Below are 20,789 nucleotides of genomic sequence, written 5' to 3'. Positions count from 1 at the left end.
AACTTCTATGTATTGGTGCTAAATTTCTTAAAATCGTTAGGGTTTTTTTTCTTTCTGATCAAGAATGCGAGTAACGCTTGATGGAGTATCTTCATTTTAATTCCTATCAATGCTATTCCTCAGGGCTGTATTCTATGTTCAACACTATTTCTCTTCTATATAAATGACTTTCCACAGAATATTATTCAGAAAATTGATATTTATGCGGATAACACCACACTCTGTTCTGGTATATTTCTGAAATATGCTGTTAGTCTAAAATTGATTTAGGTTCTATTATCGATTGGTGTAAGAAATGGTTCGTTTAATCCTGTCAAGACTCAGCTATTGTCTTTCAATCGCAGACTTATCCCTTTTCTTCTTGAGATTCTTATGGATGACTCTGCTTTCGATGAGAAATCGACTCTAAAACTTCTTTGTCTTTCGTGCAAAATCTTCATTGGTGTTCGTATATTAAATCCATTGCTCTTCATGATTCTCGAAAAATCGCTTCTATCTATCGCTATAAACAATTTTCCTTACCCAAAACTATTCTTTATCTCTCTCTACAAATCTATTATCAAACCATGTATGGAGTATTGTTGCCTTTATTTGGGCTCGTGAATCTGTGTATCCCATTTGAAGGTTCCTGATAAATTGCAGAAACGTACCTGTAATTTGATTGACCCCCCACCCTTTCTTCGTCACTGCAACATCTCTCTCAGACGTGATGTCGCTAATCTCAGTCTTTTCTACAAATACTTTTTTGGCATGTGTTCCTCAGAACTTTTAGATCTATTCACTGTTTCCTTTGTTCCAGCTCGTTTGATTCATTAGTCACCATCAGTTCGTTGTACTATAACGCATTATAATACAACAGTCTATTCCAGAAGTTTCTTTTCAAAGGCTGCAAGGTTGTGGAACTCTCTTTCTTTTCACTATTTTCCTTCCAAAGCTAGAAGACGCCTATCGACCTTAGTCTTCAAAAGGCACTACCTATCTTTGAAATAATAAGCGTTTGTTTATTTTTTTAGCTCTTTACATCAAGTGGTTTCGTACCTTGTCTCAATTTCCATATCGATTTTCAATGCTGGTAACATTTCCATATAAAACCTATGTACAAACATTCCAAGACACACCAAATATATATATATATATATATATATATATATATATATATATATATATATATATATAAGCGGTATAAATATACCGAGAGTTGCCAATCTGGTGGTGTGTGTCAATTGTTGTAACACGCCATAGTAGACTTAAATAGAAAACTCTCGTTTTCTATGTATTCTGCTTTACTGTAAATACAACTGCCTTTCTCTAAACTATATCCGAGTTCGAATTTATCTTAGTGACCTTCTCGGGCCCTAACAATTTGTCGACGAGTAACTTGAATTCATAAATTCATGCAACAAAGAACTTGAATTCAGAAAGCACCGACAAAAAATCTACTTTTCGGACAAAAATGGAAAAAGATAAACTCATACTAGTAATTACACACCGGAACTATTTGACAACGAGCAAGATTCTTTTTATACTGGTACCATGAAAATACCTTATATAAGTCCTTCAAAAAATGATGAAAAATAGAAAAAATCGCTTTTCTCAGACATCAAAGAACAGTTTGCAAAACTGTACTTGAAACTTTACTGAACATTCAATAAGAACTAAGAGAATGAATCTGTAAGCAAGAATTCTTCTAATCAAATACTTATTTTTTCATTTTCATCATTTTTTTTGTTTAACTAGAAATAGAAAAAAATGAGTTTGAGCCGCTTATTTTTTGAATTTCGCAATAAAGTTATATGAAAAATATGCAATAATGACAATAAAAAAAGTTACGACCGTGTAAAAAAGAAAACACGAAAAAATCAGTAGTCTATTTAAAGGGTAAAATAGAGAAATTTAAAAGTGGAACATCGGACAACATTAACATCAATACGAACAACAACTTCGACTTGAAGAAAAATTCAGAGTAAAATAAATAGAAGAATTAAAAAAGAACAAAGATGAAATAAAGAAAAAGCTTCCTTCATAAGAGAATAAGAGAAACGCCAAGAAAAAAAACTATTGTTGTAACAGGCCATATTAGACTTAATAGACATATATTAGACATATTAGATATATTAGATATATTACATATATCAGACATATTAGATATATTAGACATATTAGATATATTAGATATATTAGACATATTAGATATATTAGACATATTAGATATATTAGATATATTAGACATATTAGATATATTAGACATATTAGACATATTAGATATATTAGACATATTAGACATATTAGATATATTAGATATATAAGATATATTAGACATATTAGACATATTAGACATATTAGATATATTAGACATATTAGATATATTAGACATATTAGATATATTAGATATATTAGATATATTAGATATATTAGACATATTAGACATATTAGATATATTAGACATATTAGATATATTAGATATATTAGACATATTAGATATATTAGACATATTAGACATATTAGATATATTAGATATATTAGATATATTAGACATATAAGACATATTAGATATATTAGATATATTAGACATATTAGATATATTAGATATATTAGATATATAAGATATATTAGACATATAAGACATATTAGATATATTAGATATATTAGACATATTAGACATATTAGATATATAAGACATATTAGACATATTAGACATATTAGATCTATTAGATATATTAGACATATTAGACATATTAGATATATTAGATATATTAGACATATTAGACATATTAGATATATTAGATATATTAGATATATTAGATATATTAGATATATTAGACATATAAGACATATTAGATATATTAGATATATTAGATATATTAGACATATTAGACATATTAGACATATTAGATATATTAGATATATTAGACATATTAGATATATTAGACATATTAGATATATTAGATATATTAGATATATTAGAAATATTAGATATATTAGATATATTAGACATATTAGATATATTAGACATATTAGATATATTAGATATATTAGATATATTAGACATATAAGACATATTAGATATATTAGATATATTAGACATATTAGATATATTAGACATATTAGACATATTATATATATTAGATATATTAGACATATTAGATATATTAGACATATTAGACATATTAGACATATTAGATATATTAGATATATTAGACATATTAGATATATTAGACATATTAGACATATTAGATATATTAGATATATTAGACATATTAGACATATTAGATATATTAGATATATTAGATATATTAGATATATTAGATATATTAGACATATATGACATATTAGACATATTAGACATATTTGATATATTAGACATATTAGATATATTAGATATATTTGATATATTAGATATATTAGATATATTAGACATATTAGATATATTAGATATATTAGATATATTAGACATATTATATATATTAGATATATTAGATATATTAGACATATTAGATATATTAGACATATTAGACATATTAGATATATTAGACATATTAGACATATTAGATATATTAGATATATTAGATATATTAAACATATTAGATATATTAGATATATTAGACATATTAGATACATTAGACATATTAGACATATTAGATATATTAGATATATTAGATATATTAGACATATTAGACATATTAGATATATTAGACATATTAGATATATTAGACATATTAGATATATTAGATATATTAGACATATTAGACATATTAGATATATTAGACATATTAGACATATTTGATATATTAGATATATTAGACATATTAGATATATTAGATATATTAGATATATTAGACATATTAGATATATTAGATATATTAGACATATTAGACATATTAGATATATTAGATATATTAGACATATTAGATATATTAGATATATTAGATATATTAGATATATTAGACATATAAGATATATTAGATATATTAGATATATTAGACATATTAGATATATTAGACATATTAGACATATTAGATATATTAGATATATTAGACATATTAGACATATTAGATATATTAGAAATATTAGATATATTAGATATATTAGACATATTAGACATATTAGATTTATTAGATATATTAGATATATTAGACATATTAGACATATTAGATATATTAGATATATTAGATATATTAGACATATTAGATATATTAGATATATTAGACATATTAGATATATTAGACATATTAGATATATTAGACATATAAGACATATTAGATATATTAGATATATTAGACATATTAGATATATTAGATATATTAGATATATTAGATATATTAGACATATTAGACATATTAGACATATTAGATATATTAGACATATTAGACATATTAGACATATTAGATCTATTAGATATATTAGACATATTAGACATATTAGATATATTAGATATATTAGACATATTAGACATATTAGATATATTAGATATATTAGACATATTAGATATATTAGATATATTAGATATATTAGATATATTAGATATATTAGACATATAAGACATATTAGATATATTAGATATATTAGACATATTAGACATATTAGATATATTAGATATATTAGACATATTAGATATATTAGACATATTAGATATATTAGATATATTAGATATATTAGATATATTAGACATATTAGATATATTAGATATATTAGACATATTAGATATATTAGACATATTAGACATATTAGATATATTAGATATATTAGACATATAAGACATATTAGATATATTAGATATATTAGATATATTAGACATATTAGATATATTAGACATATTAGACATATTAGATATATTAGATATATTAGACATATTAGACATATTAGATATATTAGATATATTAGATATATTAGACATATTAGATATATTAGATATATTAGATATATTAGACATATATGACATATTAGACATATTAGACATATTTGATATATTAGACATATTAGATATATTAGATATATTTGATATATTAGATATATTAGACATATTAGATATATTAGATATATTAGACATATTAGATATATTAGATATATTAGACATATTAGATATATTAGATATATTAGACATATTAGATATATTAGACATATTAGATATATTACACTTAATAGACATATTAGACTTAAATGCAAAACTCTCGTTCTCTATTTATTATTATTTCTTAATAATTAAACTAAATGAACACATTTGAAGAAATGTTTTGTTCATACAAAACAAGAACAGAAAAATGCAATTTATCGAATAGGGGTCAGATGTAAACTGCATTTATACAAAATAATATTTTAATTATGACTCTGAAAACGAAATTATGTTTGTAACATATTTCAGGCGATACGAATATCTTTATAACTGTGCGAATAACTTTATGACTATGCGAATTTAAATGATTATAATAAGGTTCATTTACTATTAAAATGTTGGGAAGTGTTGAACATACCAAACAATATTTACACATTACCATCAAAACAGGAATCTTACAATTGTTGAAGTGATACAATTAGTAATTAAATTGTTTAGCCCTAAAACATTTTTTCTTCACAAAAGTGAAAATATATGAATCTCACAAAGAAAAAAAGACGAAAATGTATGAATCTCACAAAGAAAAAAAGACGAAAATGTATGAATCTCACAAAGAAAAAAAGACGAAAATGTATGAATCTCACAAAGAAAAAAAGACGAAAATGTATGAATCTCACAAAGAAAAAAAGACGAAAATGTATGAATCTCACAAAGAAAAAAAGACGAAGACTACACCACTAACTAACGTATTAGCATTGAGAAAAACGGAGTGTCACATATTAGAAAAAAGTCCTGTTTGACATTGATAATTTAAGTATATCGCAAGTTATATTAAAAGTTGAGGAAAGAAAAAGGATTTCGTGCGTTGTATCGACAAGAGGACGGTTTGACACTGCCAGTGTTTTTGTTTCTTTGTTTTGTTCCCTTTCCATTTTATAGTATTGAAAGTTACATTTTTAGTTTAGTAGAGTCAACTGATATCAGACTAAGACCTTAAAAAACATAATAAAGTTTGCTTCTTACGATTGTAAGCGTTTTTTTTTCTTTTCTTAAATCTATTTTAAAGAAATGAAAAATACTTTTTAATAAACAAATAAGAGTAAACGCCATTTTTGCCATAAGGAAATTTTTTTATTGAACTGTTTATTTGAATCTTCAATGAACATCTTTGGTCATCTATACATATGCACACCTACGTTGCTGCTTGAAACCTTATTTGCAACTTTGCATCCTGTTGCGGTATACAATCTTTTTGACACACACTATTCTTTATCACCTAGAGATTGAAATTACATATATATACCGTAATTATACACTCGGTCTATAACACTAGTGATTATACACTTTTGTCAAACACTTCGTTATTTGTGATATCAGAAACATATGTTCAACAGAGTTAATTAAGGACTGCATGCACGTTTCTATTTCTGCTGTTAGGTTATTTTGATTGATAAACTGTATTTTGATAATTATTGAATGCTGACTTGAATTTAAAATGAAACATGCTCACAAATTCAGCAAGGCCCAGAAAAGAAATTTGAAGAGAGTAGCAAATGCTGTTGTAAAAACATACAGGATATCTGATTTGTGATTAATCTAAAACATTGATATCTCTTCTACCAGATTGCATCCATTTTTAATTCCGAGCATAGAAATACAGTACCAGATGAGCAACGGCCAACCAAATCAATATACATATTGCATACAGACCTAAGGTATTTTCTGCTTTGTCGTATCTCGTATGATCTTACTGATTGTAGAGTATTAAGTCAAACACAGGAATTGATTTGGTTTCGAAAGGTTCAGTTCAGATGACGGATTATGATTTTCCATTAAACCAGAAAAATCCACCGTGAAAAATTTCAGAAAAAAACTATTATTTGACACGGAAAAATAACTGCCGACCGCTTGTCTATTCGAAGTCTGCTGACCGAGGTTTCTGTTTTGTCTTTTGTTCAGTAGTGAAAGCAAAAGTCGTGGAGAGCCTTCGTTCCTAGGATTTGGTAAGAAGTGGAGCTGTCTGTCGAAAACTCTGAAGCCACCTAAACAATCAACACAAAATAAGGAGTGTATGATGATGTTGCATGATAAACAGTCGAAACATCAAGTAAACTAATTAAGCAGACATTAAGCGAAGGGCAGTTTTATGTCGCTTGTTTAATTTAATTCAGATTTTGGCAGAGGGAAATTTGGCCTTCGGTGACACTAGAAATGGAAAATTTCTCAGAGAAGTAGAGCTAATAGTAAAATGTGATTCTGTCTTATCTGAACTTGTCAGACCCATTAAGTACCATGAACTGAATGATCATTATATTAGCAACCGCATTCAAACGAACTTATCAGCTTATCATACATACATATATACAAATCAATGCCTTTGGATCAAATTGATTTCTTCTCAGAAATACAAATGCGGCACGATGATTGCTCATTAGAAATACATATTTGAGTTTTTGTAAACGCAAGTCCCTCACAATTCTTATATTTTTTTTACAAGGTAGTCACCACTTATCAAGGCCCGGAAGCCACTCGGGGATAAGAGTTATTGCGTGTACAGTACGTTAGTATTGGAGATTTGATAAAGTGCCTTACTTAAGGGGGCGCTTCATCAGGAATTTATTTACATTGGATTTGAAGACATTCAGATTGTAGTCAGGTGGGAAACAGGTAACCGGAACAGAGTTCCACAGGCATGCACTTCTAAGAAAAAAGCTTTGTTCATGGAATCTACGTTTTGATTTTGGCACAGATAAGGAGTGGGGAAAATTTATTTATTTTCATTAAGAATATTTGTTGTCTACTCTGAATTTCTTGTTTTATTTCTTATTTGATTTTTTTTCTTCACAATATGCTTCTCATTTTTTAATTTATGGCCCAGTATCAATCAAAGACGTTTCGTACAGACGTGAAAAAGTCAGCGACGTCACATCAACCAATACTGAGTGAATGTATCTGAGCGTGAGGGTGACATTATTTAGTTGCTGCAACGGAGGAGTGAGTTACACACACACACACACACACACACACACACACACACACACACACACACACACACACACATATATATATATATATATATATGCATGTGTGTGTATGTGCAAATATAAATCTGTATTCCGGAATTAATGTATATTCCGGAATTACACACGCACAGACATACACACACGCACACATAGATGAGCGTAAGAACACACACACACCACACCCACATCCCCACACACACAAATGAAAATAAAGCAGTAGCAATAATATTTTAATTAACGAAAACATCAGCATCGGTCGGTCAATCGGTCTCTATCTCTCTTTCTCTCTCAATCGCTCTCTCTCTCTCTCTCTCTCTCTCTGCCAACAAATAAAAAATGTAACAAAAATAAACAATGAAAAAACCCAAATAACTGCTGTAGATATTACAAAATATAGAAATGTAGCGATGCATCAATTTTTGTCCCAAATATTTTAAATTAGAAAAAGTTGGTAAGAAATAATTGATTTTAAGTTATTCCGCAGTAAAAAAACGATAACACAAAACTCTCGGCCCGCGGACACTATAACGTCCGCGGGCCGAGAGTTTTGTATTATCTTTTTTTTTACTACGGACGAACTTAAAATCAATTATTTCTTAACAAGTTTTTCTAATTTAAAATATCTGGAACAAAAATTGATGCACCTGTATATCATATATCGAAAAACTTAGGATTAGTTCTTTGATCTTTCAGTTCGTGGATTGCCACACAAATAGAGAACGCAATGTGGACTGATCACAATTTACAACACACATTAGACGCGTTGTTTATTTAAATGATTCCTTCTTTGCGACTAGAAGGTAAAAGTTGTAAATGATTGTTTCGAACTTACCATAATAAACTGTTCGTCGTAACCGACTTTCCTGACGCGATAAATGTCCAAATAATTGATGAGGAATGTTAAGATATAAACAACTGCAAAAATAAAACAACAGCAAACATTTCTAATAAAAATAAACATGTTTACTTTAAGATATAAACAAGTACAAAAATAAAACAATAGCAAACATTTCTAATAAAGATAAACATGTTTATGTTGCTGATAAACATTTAAATGTTAATCGGTTAAAATGCTTTCAATTAAAAACAGGAGAAATTCAAACATGAAAATAAAAGTGACAAGAAAAATCTATCGAAAAACTATGATTAGTAAACTCTTTGCTTGCGTGTATTTGCTTTAGTTGTACTCGACCTGTGATATTCGACTGTATTAGGCCGCAGCATACTTATGATGGAAACAAGATGTTAAAATATTTATTATTTCAAAGGAAACATAAAGGAACAGTAATAAAATATAAAATATATAAAAAGGAAATTATTTCCAAGGAACAGTAATCTAATATATAAAACTCACTATGTGTGTGTGTGTATGTGTGTCTCCGTTTTTAAAATTGTATCTCCTCCTAGACGGATGAGCGTTGGACGACGTGCAATAGCTGAAAAGATTGCATTTTTGGTGCAGAATTTTATTAGAGGTATATAATCGGCTAAAACAATTGCTAAGGAATTCAAAAAAGGGGCTAAAACTTGAAAAAAAATGACACCTTGACGAGAATAGCGCCATAGCGTCGTTGTGCGCATGCGTACATTGAGTAAAAGAGGAATCTATTTATTTAGATATTTCACAATGCCTTTAACGGCTTTGTCGCACTGGTGCAATGGTTATCGTGATCGATTACTAACACAAGTGTGGCGCGTTTGATCTCCATAATTTCTTTTCTTTTTTATTTTTAACATTCCGATATTCTTGATTTTAAATGTTATGTGATAAATACACAAGAACGCTTTTATTAAAAAAATACAGAAGAATGTTTTTGATTTACGTAACGAAAATGTCATATTTAAAATATATATGATATATCAGCTTATTTGTTACATTCCAAAAATCACGCAAATAGATCAAGTAATTGCATTGGTATTGGATCTACTCCTAAACTAATTAACCGATCATTAAGAATACTAATTATGTGCATATGTTTATACATTTCTATGTCTTGGATTCACCCCTAAACTAATTGACAGATCATTATGAATTTTAAATATGTTTATATGATTATATATTTGTATGTATAGGAATCACTCCTAAACTAATTAACCGATCATTATGAATTTTAATTATGTGTATATGTTTATATATTTTTATGCATTGGAATCACTCCTAAACTAATTAACCGATCATTATGAATTTTAATTATGTTTATATGTTTATATATTTTTATGTATTGGAATTACTCCTAAACTAATTAGACATTTTTTTTAATTACATTTTCACCCCAAACAAGGCATATTGCCACTTTGTTGTAGGGGGCTATTATCAGGGACATAGGCATCAGGGGTACTGTGTAGGGAGTTCGGCAGCAAGATGTTGGTTCACGTTGCACTTGAACTTCTGCATGTCAGTACAGTTGGGGAAGCAGGGACCCGGCAGGGAATTTCTAAGTCTAGCTGTCCTGGGGAAGAAATTACTGGAGTAGAAGGCTCTCTTACATCTAGGGATCTCTACTGTGAAGGGGTGGGATTTAGCTGCCTGTCGGGTTTGTCGGGGGTATTTACGTCGAGGGGGCACTGTGGGCATGACCTTGCCAGCGGAGCGCTGCACACTTGTCTTCTTTGGAGGTGGTGAGTCCAAGTGCTTCAACTGCATTGACTGGGCTTTGGTCTCTGGATAATAGTGATGGACCCAAGTTTCGTCCTGTGCAATCAATCTTTTGAAAAACTTTGACTCATCTTCTTGGCACATCTCCAAATTCATCCTCGAGCACTCGCGCAAATGGTGTGAGCAACCTGGGAATCCATCTGGCAGACAACTTATGCATATGCAAATGGTCATGAATTATAGTTTCCACAGACCCTGTACTAATCTTGACATCTTGGGCTATTTAGCGAACAGTAATGCGCCGATCTTCCAAAATGGCAGCCTCAATGGCAGAAGGGGGGGACGACCAGGTCTGGGAGCTGTTTCCACAGACTTTCGACCATGTTTGAATTCATGATGCCAGGATTTTGACAAGGTCATATGATGGAGCATTATCACCATAAGTTTCTTTCATTTCATCAAAAGTCTCTTGTGGTGTGCGTCCTTTGAAATATAAAAACCGGATCATTGCTCGACATTCAACAGGCTCCATTTCACACCTGACTCAATTCAAACACCTGTAAAACAGAAACCACAATTAGTTCAGAGCTGTAATTTGCCACATAACCCGTAGAAATATAAATCATTGCACATGCAAAATTTTAGCTAAATCAGACAACTGGAAGTGAGTCAAGGGCATTACTTATTGCACGTCCCTCGTATACGGTCCCGAGTAACACCGGGTGGCCTTGCTAGTAAAATATAAAAACATTTTAATTCCAATTTATAATGAAAGTTATAGTTTTGTTGAGACGCAGTTAAAAGTATAGCTAATTGTTACTACATCATTCCATACATGATAGATAGGATTAAAAATGGCTGACATATAAAATAGTCAACGTTAATTACAAAAAAGATAAAGTGCAATAACAGGTGCGTAAGATTTAACGAACCAAATTTCTTTGCATAGTATTTCATGTTTATCATAAAAATAAATATCCGTATTTATTTTCATATTTAAAAGCTCATTTTATTTCATACTGTTCATATTTTATTGAAAACAAACAGGACCCGCACACTGGCGTTACTTGGGAAAATTGCCAATGATTCCAGAAATTATTGCTCTCATCCTGAAACTATAGAAGTATTTTTCTCATCTATAATTATTAATTTTTTTTTTTTTACATGGAGGTCACCACTTATCAAGGCCCAGAAGCTACTCGGGGATAAGGATTATTTTGTGTACAGTAACCAATGGGATAGTGTTGCAGTATTCATTAGTATTGGAGATTTTATAAAGTGTCATTACTTAAGGGAGCGGTTCATCAGGAATTTGTTTATGTTGGACTTGAAGACATCCATGTTGAAGTCAGGAGGGAGCAGGCAAGCGGTAGAGAGTTCCACAGGTGTGCAGTTCTAAGAAAGAAGCATTGTTCATGGAATCTACGTTTTGATTTAGGCACAGATAAAGAGTAAGGAAAATTATTGACAGTGGATTCAGCTAGACGGGTGTTTATTGTGAAAGATTGGCTAGGGGGAACGAGAGATTGGAGCTCAAACGAGCACCTGCCATGGAAATAATGACAAAACAAAGATAGGCTCGCAACGTCTCTTCTGTGGGAGAGAGGTTGCGGGGAAGAGAAAAGGGCATCCCCCACTAAACCACGAAGTCTATTTTGTACTCTGTCAAGGAAACATAGGCTGTTTTTAGCAGCTCCTGCCCAGATATGGCAGCAGTATTACATCCTTACTTGGCTTTTATATAGATAGAGAATTGCATCAGTAGTGAGATATCTTCTGGAACGGTAGAAAGATCCCACCATCTTTCCAGCGACCTTGGTAACAGACTTGATGTACGTGTTCCATTTCAGATCAGGAGTAAAGGGCAAACCCAGAAGCTTGTCAAAACATGGGGCCTCCCCTAGACGAGAGCCGTCCATTTCAAGTGATGCCAGATAGGGATAAGAGCGCTGATGATGTAAAGATAGAAGCTTGGTCTTAGATGCATTAAAGGTAACCAGCCACCTCTTCCCCCACTCTACCACTCGCTCGAGATCAGAGGAGAGGGAATCAAAGAGAACTTTGTCGTTTACGACCTTTGATGTGTTGCCGTAGATGGTCGTGTCATCAGCATAGATGTCAACGAATGATCTAAGTATGTGTTTTGGGAGATCATTGATGTAGATCAGGAAGAGAGTTGGGCCCAGGATGGACCCCTGAGGGACCCCAGCATTAATACTGCGGGCATCTGATATCAACCATTACTCTTATGATCCTATCAGAGAGAAATGATTTTATGATTGAGAAAACATTTGCAGTTATACCGTAGCTGGAGATCTTGTGAAGTAGGCATTTATGCCATACCTTATTGAAGGCCTTTGATAGGTCAAGAGCAATTGGCCTGGAAAGGAAGCCTTTGTCAAGAGATTCACTAATCCTATGAGATATAACCGTTAGCACGTCTGCTGTAGATCTAGCAGAACGGAAACCATATTGCGTGTCACTAAGAAGGTTATTTCTGCTAAGGTGGTTGATTACTTCTCTATTTAAAATGGATTCCAGCAACTTACTCATGACACACAGGAGACTTATTGGTCTGTACTGAGAGGGAGATGACTTATCACCTGAGTTCTTAAATACAGGGCATACTGATGAGGTTTCCCAGGGTGTTGGAAAGCACTCCTCCTTAAGGCAACGCTTAAACAGTTTTGTAAGTATGGGGGCAAGTTCTGGTTGAAGCTTTTTTAACACTATAATTGGGATGCCGTCAGGGCCAGTTGCTTTACTGGAATTAAGGTTCTTGATTAGCTTGGCGACCTCACGCACAGATATTTTATTTGTATGTCACCTAGCTTGTTGTGTGTTATAGGAGGAAATATGGGGAGTTGATAGCCTTCGTCGCATAGGGTAGAATTAACTGCAAAGATCTTGGCAAATAGTTTGGCCTGGTCTGATGCTGACGAGATGACCTCTGGTCCATTGATAATGGTTGGGATAGAACACACACTTCTATTCAGATCCTATTTGTTATTTGCCAAAACTGACGGGAACCAAGCCGCTGATCAGCTACCTTGGATTTAACGGACTGAGCATCTAGCTCTCTAGCATTTTTTATTACTCTTTTACAGTGGTTGCTGGCGTTCCTGAAAGAGCTTTAGTCTCAGTGCATCTATTACGTTGGTAGGAAAAAGTGATTTCTGTGCGCGATGGCAGCAGCACATTCTGAGGAGAACTATGGCTGGCTGTTAGGTTTTTGTTGAAATTTTTTGAATGGTATGAATCGGTCTATGCCTCCAATTAACCATTCGGTGAGGTTTGATACCGTAGAGTACACATCCTTTTCAAACATGGCATGCAGAGGTAGGTCAGATATGAATGTACGGAAGCTATCCCAGTCAGCCATAGAGTATCGGTATACAGTACGGTGGAGAGGTACGTCTGAGTGTTATATAGTTATTATTATTATTAAGTCTTATTATTATTGTTCGTTGTTATATTTGTTATTGTTCTTTGTTAGGAAGTCTTATTAAAAGTGAGTCTTAGAGAGTCTTATTAAGAGAGATGTTGCGTTCTGTGTTCGTGTTATGAAGAGATTCATCTATATAAAATGTTCATACTTAGAAGTGTAGAAGCTTTTTGAGTGAGGAGACAGTGTTGAGACAGTCTTAGTGATCACATTGTAGATATGAGATGTAGAGACATTGTGTATGTGAAGACATTTTAAAACACAGGATATATAAGACATATAATGACAATTTCACTTTACTTTTTGGTAGAATTACAACACAAAGATGACGTTTATAAAAACACATGATGGGTTTATTTCTTCTTCGACCGGTTGGTGGTTTTCTTAGTCAAGAATTCAAAGTTTTACATTCTATGTTTCAAAGGTGACCGTCTCGCTTCCAGACGTTCGACTGTCCATCTCTGGACTCCAGACTGTTGTCTCTTGTCCTCAGACTCTCCCTGCTTAACTTTCAAGTTTCTAACTATATTGAGAACTTCCCATTTTCATTGACGTCATACACATGTTAAAACATGTGTCTTCTTTCACGTGTTCTGGAAATGCGTGTCCAAAACTTTTTCCTTTGTTTACAAAAGGAATTTTAACCTATATCCAGTCACCTATATTTCCAATATGTTAAAAACATGTTTATTAAATTATCTTGTAGTTGCATTCTTCACTTCAATTTCATAACAGAATTGACAAATGCACATTCCTTTTCTTAAAACTATTTTATCTCTAAGCTAAACAATGGTTTGTTTTTACATTCCATTTTCTAATTCTCTCTCGTAATCTATTTCTAAACCTAAATTACGAGGTTCGAATTTTGTTTATTCTATTTCATTTTCATTTTAACTAAATCTATTTTTATTCTTACATGAAAAGGGGACATGTAACATGAGGACTTCTTACATTTCATTTTTATCTTAACTGATGCAGCGGAGTGGTCGGAGGATCCTAGAGGAGATAGAACGAAACATGAACATAGCTCAGAGGAAGTTGAGAGAAAAAGGCCAGAAGGCTTGCATACTGACCGGTAGTATCAGGCACATGGGTGGGCTCGCGAACAATCTGAGTGAGGTCATAGGCAATGGAAAAATCATGACAGAACCTCCCCTCATCATCTGTCTTATTTGAGTGGGTCAGCCATTCCACGTTATCGACATTGAAGTTACTGCAAATGTGAATGTAAGCCGAGGGATGTGCAGACAGGATGTGGTCTATTTTCTCAGATATACTCTTAAAGACAGTAACTCCGCTGTTGTGGGGGCGATAGAGGGCAAATATAAATGCAGTGGTGTAAGCAAATGCAACCCGGAAGCACATATAAGGTAAATTGGGGTCTTCTATGGAAATATCCCTGACACAGGGGAAGCCATCTTTAATGTAGGCACATATTCCATGCCCATGGCGATTTTGGGGGTCAGATTTAGATGTTAAGTTAGAGTAACCTTTAATTATGAACTCGTCTAGGGAAGTGGTTGGCCCTATGCCAGTTTCGCTTATTAATATAATATAATTAATATAATATTTTGTTCTTTAATTATTTAATTATTATATTGTATATAAAATATTATTTAATAATTATTTAATTATTATATTATACATAAAATATTAATTAATAATTATTCAATTTTATGGAAAAGAATTTAATTTAAATCAAGAATTTAATCAATAATTACTTAATTATTAGATTTATAACTAAGAAAAATTTAATTTACAATTTTTAAATGATCAAATTTGTTCATAAGAATTAATTATTAATTAATAATGAGATTTGCAAGCAGGAATTTAATTTAAATCATTTCATTATAAGATTTGTAAAAAAAATTAATACTTAATTATTAAAGATTTGTAAACAAGAATTTAATTAATAATTATAACATTATTGGATTTGTAAATAGAAATTTCATTAGAAATTATTTAATAATTAGATATGGGAAAACGAATTTAACTAATAATTATAAAATTATCAAGTTTGTAAAAAGAAATTTTATTAAAAATTATTTAATTACTATATTCTTAATATGAATTAAATTAATAATTATTTAATTTGTGAATGAGAATTTAATTAAAAGTTATTAACTTATTAGATTTGTAAAAAAGAATTTTATTAAAAGTTATTTAATTATTAGATTTCTAAATGAGAATTTATTAAATAAATATTAAATTATTAGATTTATAAATAAAAATATTTATATTTAATTATAAAAATTATTGTATTTGTAACTAGGAATTTAATTAACAATTATTTTATTATTAGATTCGTAAGAACAAATTTAATTATTAATTATTAAATAATTAAGTTTGTAAATGAAGATTTTATTTATAATAATTTAATTGTAAGATTTCTCAAAAAAGAATTTTGATGATAATAATTTTATTATTAGATTTGTGAATAAAAATTTAGATTAATAATAATTTAATTATTGGATATGCAAAAATAATGTTATATTATGAACCTTTTTTCTAGAATTCAAAAACACAACACCACATTTGGTATAAGCAACAGTCCGTTTTTATTCCTCGTTGTTTCTCTGTTATGGTGAAGAGAGAGAAGAGTGGGAGAGGAATAAAGAGGAGTATCTCGTTGTGTCCGCTTGGTTGACAATCAAATCTCAATCTGCCAATCTTTTTGTGTCACATTTCTGTCAACTTTTAAAAACATCAACATTACCTTTAATTGCTACATTCCTTCTCAAACAATAACAAATTTTATTTACATTCGTGAGAAATATTGAAACAATTCTGATTTAGCTGTCATGTTCCCCACATTCCATCTGCAGACGTGCGCCACATTTTTATCCAGATAAATACACACACACACACACACACACACACACACACACACACACACACACACACACACACACATATATATATATATATATATATATATATATATATATATATATATATATATATATACTAGCATGTCAACCCGGTTTAGACCGAGCCCTTTGTGTAACAATAATTTTAATTAATAATTATTTGATTGCTAGATTTGAAAATAAAAATAAGATTTGTAAAAAAGAATTTAATTATTAATTATTTATTTATTAGATTTTTAGATGAGAATTTAATTAATAATTATTTAATTATTAAACTGTAAATAAAAATTTAATAAATACTTATTTTAGTATTTAATTTATTTGTAAAAAATGAATTAATTATTACTTAATTATTAAAATAAAAGGAGATAATATCTGAGAGGATATTGCCCATCTATGTGATGATAATCTCAAGTTTCCCCCCAATTAACACTATAATTTGAAGAAGAATGACGTCATCTCCAGAAGTTATCAACCCCCTGCATACCACCCCATCCACTAGAATAAATAGGGGGAAATAGTGTCTGGGAGGATTGTTACATTTAAACACTCACCAATCCATGTGATGATATTCTCATTGTTCCACTTTACACCATAATTTGAAGAGGAATGATGTCATCATGGAAGTAACCCCCTGCCTATCACACCTACTCGAATAAACAGGAGATAAAGTCTGGGAGAATTTGCCAATTCATATGATGAAAATCTGAAGTCATCCTCCACTTACCACCATAAGAGGAATGACATCATCACCGGAAGTTACTCCCCCTTTCCTATCTTCCCCCATACTCAAATAAACAGGAGGAGATACTGGGATGATTGTCTCATATAATATCTGAGAGGATTGTCTCCTTAAACTCTTGCCAATCCATGCGATAAAGAGCTCAAGTTGTCCACTATTTAACACCATAATTTTAAGAGGGATGACGTCAGTACCGGAAGTTATCCCCACCTACCCCTCTCTCTATTCGAATAAAAAGGAGAATATTATGCCTTATCAAAACTCTTGTCAATTAGTGCGATGATCTTGTCCCCACCTACACCATAATTTAAAGAGAAATGATGTCTGAATGACTCTGCAGTTTTTCCTGATAAATACAAATAACATGAATGCATGGATGGATTGGATTTGCGCATATGCACAAATACAAATATGTCGACGAGTTTGAATGAACAATTTTCATGCCAATTTGCTGATGCCTGTATGCGTTATCCATGCATGTAAACAAATAATTTACTCACTATACACCACCCTTGAATTTCCGTAGAATTTCAGTGTTATGTAACCAGTAGTTTAAGAGTTTACCTGTTAGATATTTTCAAAAGACGAAGACAAAGTTGCATTTTACACTGGGTTCAACTACACAATCCAGAGAGTGCCTACTAGTGACAAGCTCGTTGTGCTGGGCATCTTTAACGCTCATGTGGGCAAAAACTACCGCCTATGGGAGGGGATCATTGGCCACCATGGGATCGGGAACTGTAATGCCAATGGATTACTCCTACTAGGTTTTTTGTGTGAATACCAACTTGTTGTGACCAAAGAAAACATGGTCTAAACACTGGCATATTCTGGACAACATGCTAACCAAGGCCAGAGACAGAAAAGATGTCTGCATCACACGAACCATGTCTGGAGCAGATGACTGCTGGACAGATCACAGGCTACTGTTCTCCAAACTGATGATGACTACCGCTCGACCACCTAGAAAGATACGCAACACCAACGCTGCGATTGCAACAAGCTTCATGATCCATTGGCAAAAGATTTTAAGCTTGTGAATGCCATCTTACAGAACCTGTGGCCAAAGAAAGTTGAGAAAATACAAAGGTACGCTGACCAGCTAGACCTGCAAAACTTCTATGCAACAACAAAAGTAATTTTCGGCCCCATTCTGTCATCTGAGGGTGGTTTAAAAAATCTGGATGGTACCACAATCATCACTGACACCAAGGCAATTCTACTAAGATGGAGTTCCCACTTTGAAAAACTTCTCAACGACCAGGCTGTTACCCCAAACAACATCCTGTGAGTGGCCCCACATTACCCTGTCTGACACTGGATGGCGTTGCCACCCTCCATCCAGGATTTTAACAAAGCCCTGAAATGCACGAGACCTGGCAAAGCCCCTGGACCTGACAACATCCCACTGGAGCTACTTACACATGGTGGCCCAGAGCTGAGGAATGGTCTCATACACCTCATACTGAAAATATGGGAGACGAAGACCCACCCTAGTGATTTCCGTGATGCAACAATCAAAACAATATTCAAGAGGATATTGAGGGAACAGTAACAACTACCGAGGTATATCACTCCTGACCACCGTAAGAAAGATATTCACCTGCATTCTCCTTGACCGCCTCCTCGTCCTCGCAGAAGATGTTCTGCCAGAATCCTAGTGTGGATTTCGACCTTTGTGCGGTACCACTGACATGATCTTCTGCACACGTCAATTACAAGAAAAGAACCTTGAGCACCAGCAGCCCATCATGTTTATTTTCTGGGACTTAACATAGACCTTTGAAAAAGTACCCTGACTTGCCATACAGGCAGTCTTCACTAGATTTGGTTGCCCACCTGATTTTATCACCCTACATGAGGGAATGGTGGTGGAGAGGACGTCATCAGAAGTCCCTCTCTGGGCCATCAATAAGTGAATGAAACAACATTTTTTTCACTTTACACGGCGACAATGCTAAATGAGATACCACCATACACGGCATCAATCAATCTTTATTGCCGTCAGGACGAGGGAATTTTCAACCTAGCACAACTCCGTGCTAGAACTAAGACCTCCACATGTTTAGTGCGAGAGCTGCAGTATGCTGATGACAACACCACCCCAGGTCAGACTGCACATGACCTTCAGTCACTAGCAGATGCATATAATGCAGCCTACGAATGCTTTGGGATGCAGATCAATACAGAAAAGACCAAAACACTAGTCCAACAATCACCTGGACTCTTGCTACCAACACTATTGTAAATGGTCAATCACTAAAAGGAGTTGACCAGTTTCCTTACCTAGGAAGCATCATAACATCTACTCCCACATGTACAAAATATGTGGAAAACAGGATCATGCTAGCCCACTCCGCTTTTAGTCGCCTCAACAGCTGCATATTTTTACAACCATGCACTGAAATTAGCCACTAAAATCATGGTCTTCAAGGCAGTAGTATTCTCCACATTTCTTTATGCTTGTGTAACATGTACATTGTACAGACGCGATGCAAAACACCTGGAACGCTTCCAGCAACACAAGCTGAAGCAAATTTTGCATATCACCATAGTGAGCCACACCACTTACTTCGAAGTACTGGACAGGACTAAAATGACCAGCGTTGATATAACCGTCATTCACTATCGCCTCCGATAAAGACCAATTAAAGCCCACCCTGGCAATGACTAACATCGACCCTTCCTCGATCCTAAGCTGATTACACTGTTTGATGGCAGCAGCGCTGAGCAGTCAGTACAGGAATGAGTGGAAAAGGCAGAATTGATATGTCAGCTCAGTGGTGTGAAGCGTCTGGAATGCATGGTCCCAATGCGCCCCGATGGGGGCGCATACACTGTATACTAGCAGCTAACGAATGAAAAGAAGGCAGATTTCACATTTGAATTAGATCCCGTTGCTGCATGGAAGGAGTTTATGGCACGCAAGTTACATTCTGGGGAGATGGTTGATATCTAGCAGAACTAAAGAAGAAGCTTGCAGTTCTGTTCGAAGAAATGTCAGAGGAAGGCCTGGTGTGCGCATTTATTTCAGGATTGCCCACTAGTGTGGAATATCTGCTC

General features: G+C 32.4%; 1 protein-coding gene across 6 annotated transcripts in view; it reads right to left on the bottom strand.

Annotated features, from left to right (window-relative positions):
• Window positions 1-20,789, bottom strand: part of LOC145287834 (Na(+)/H(+) exchanger beta-like) — a 1,099,100-nt gene that overhangs the window by 178,564 nt on the left and 899,747 nt on the right. For all 6 annotated transcript variants that reach the window (XM_080135700.1, XM_080135702.1, XM_080135704.1 and 3 more), the window contains one exon: window positions 8,906-8,988. In XM_080135700.1, the coding sequence (XP_079991826.1) occupies window positions 8,906-8,988 (83 nt within the window). The remainder of the gene's footprint in view (window positions 1-8,905; window positions 8,989-20,789) is intronic.

This window comes from Euprymna scolopes, chromosome 11 (assembly GCF_053919585.1).
Source record: "Euprymna scolopes isolate OS-2025 chromosome 11, ASM5391958v1, whole genome shotgun sequence".
NCBI classification, from domain to species: domain Eukaryota; kingdom Metazoa; phylum Mollusca; class Cephalopoda; order Sepiida; family Sepiolidae; genus Euprymna; species Euprymna scolopes.
The sequence above is the reverse complement of the archived record's forward strand: the minus strand, read 5'-3'. Positions and strand labels throughout refer to the sequence as shown.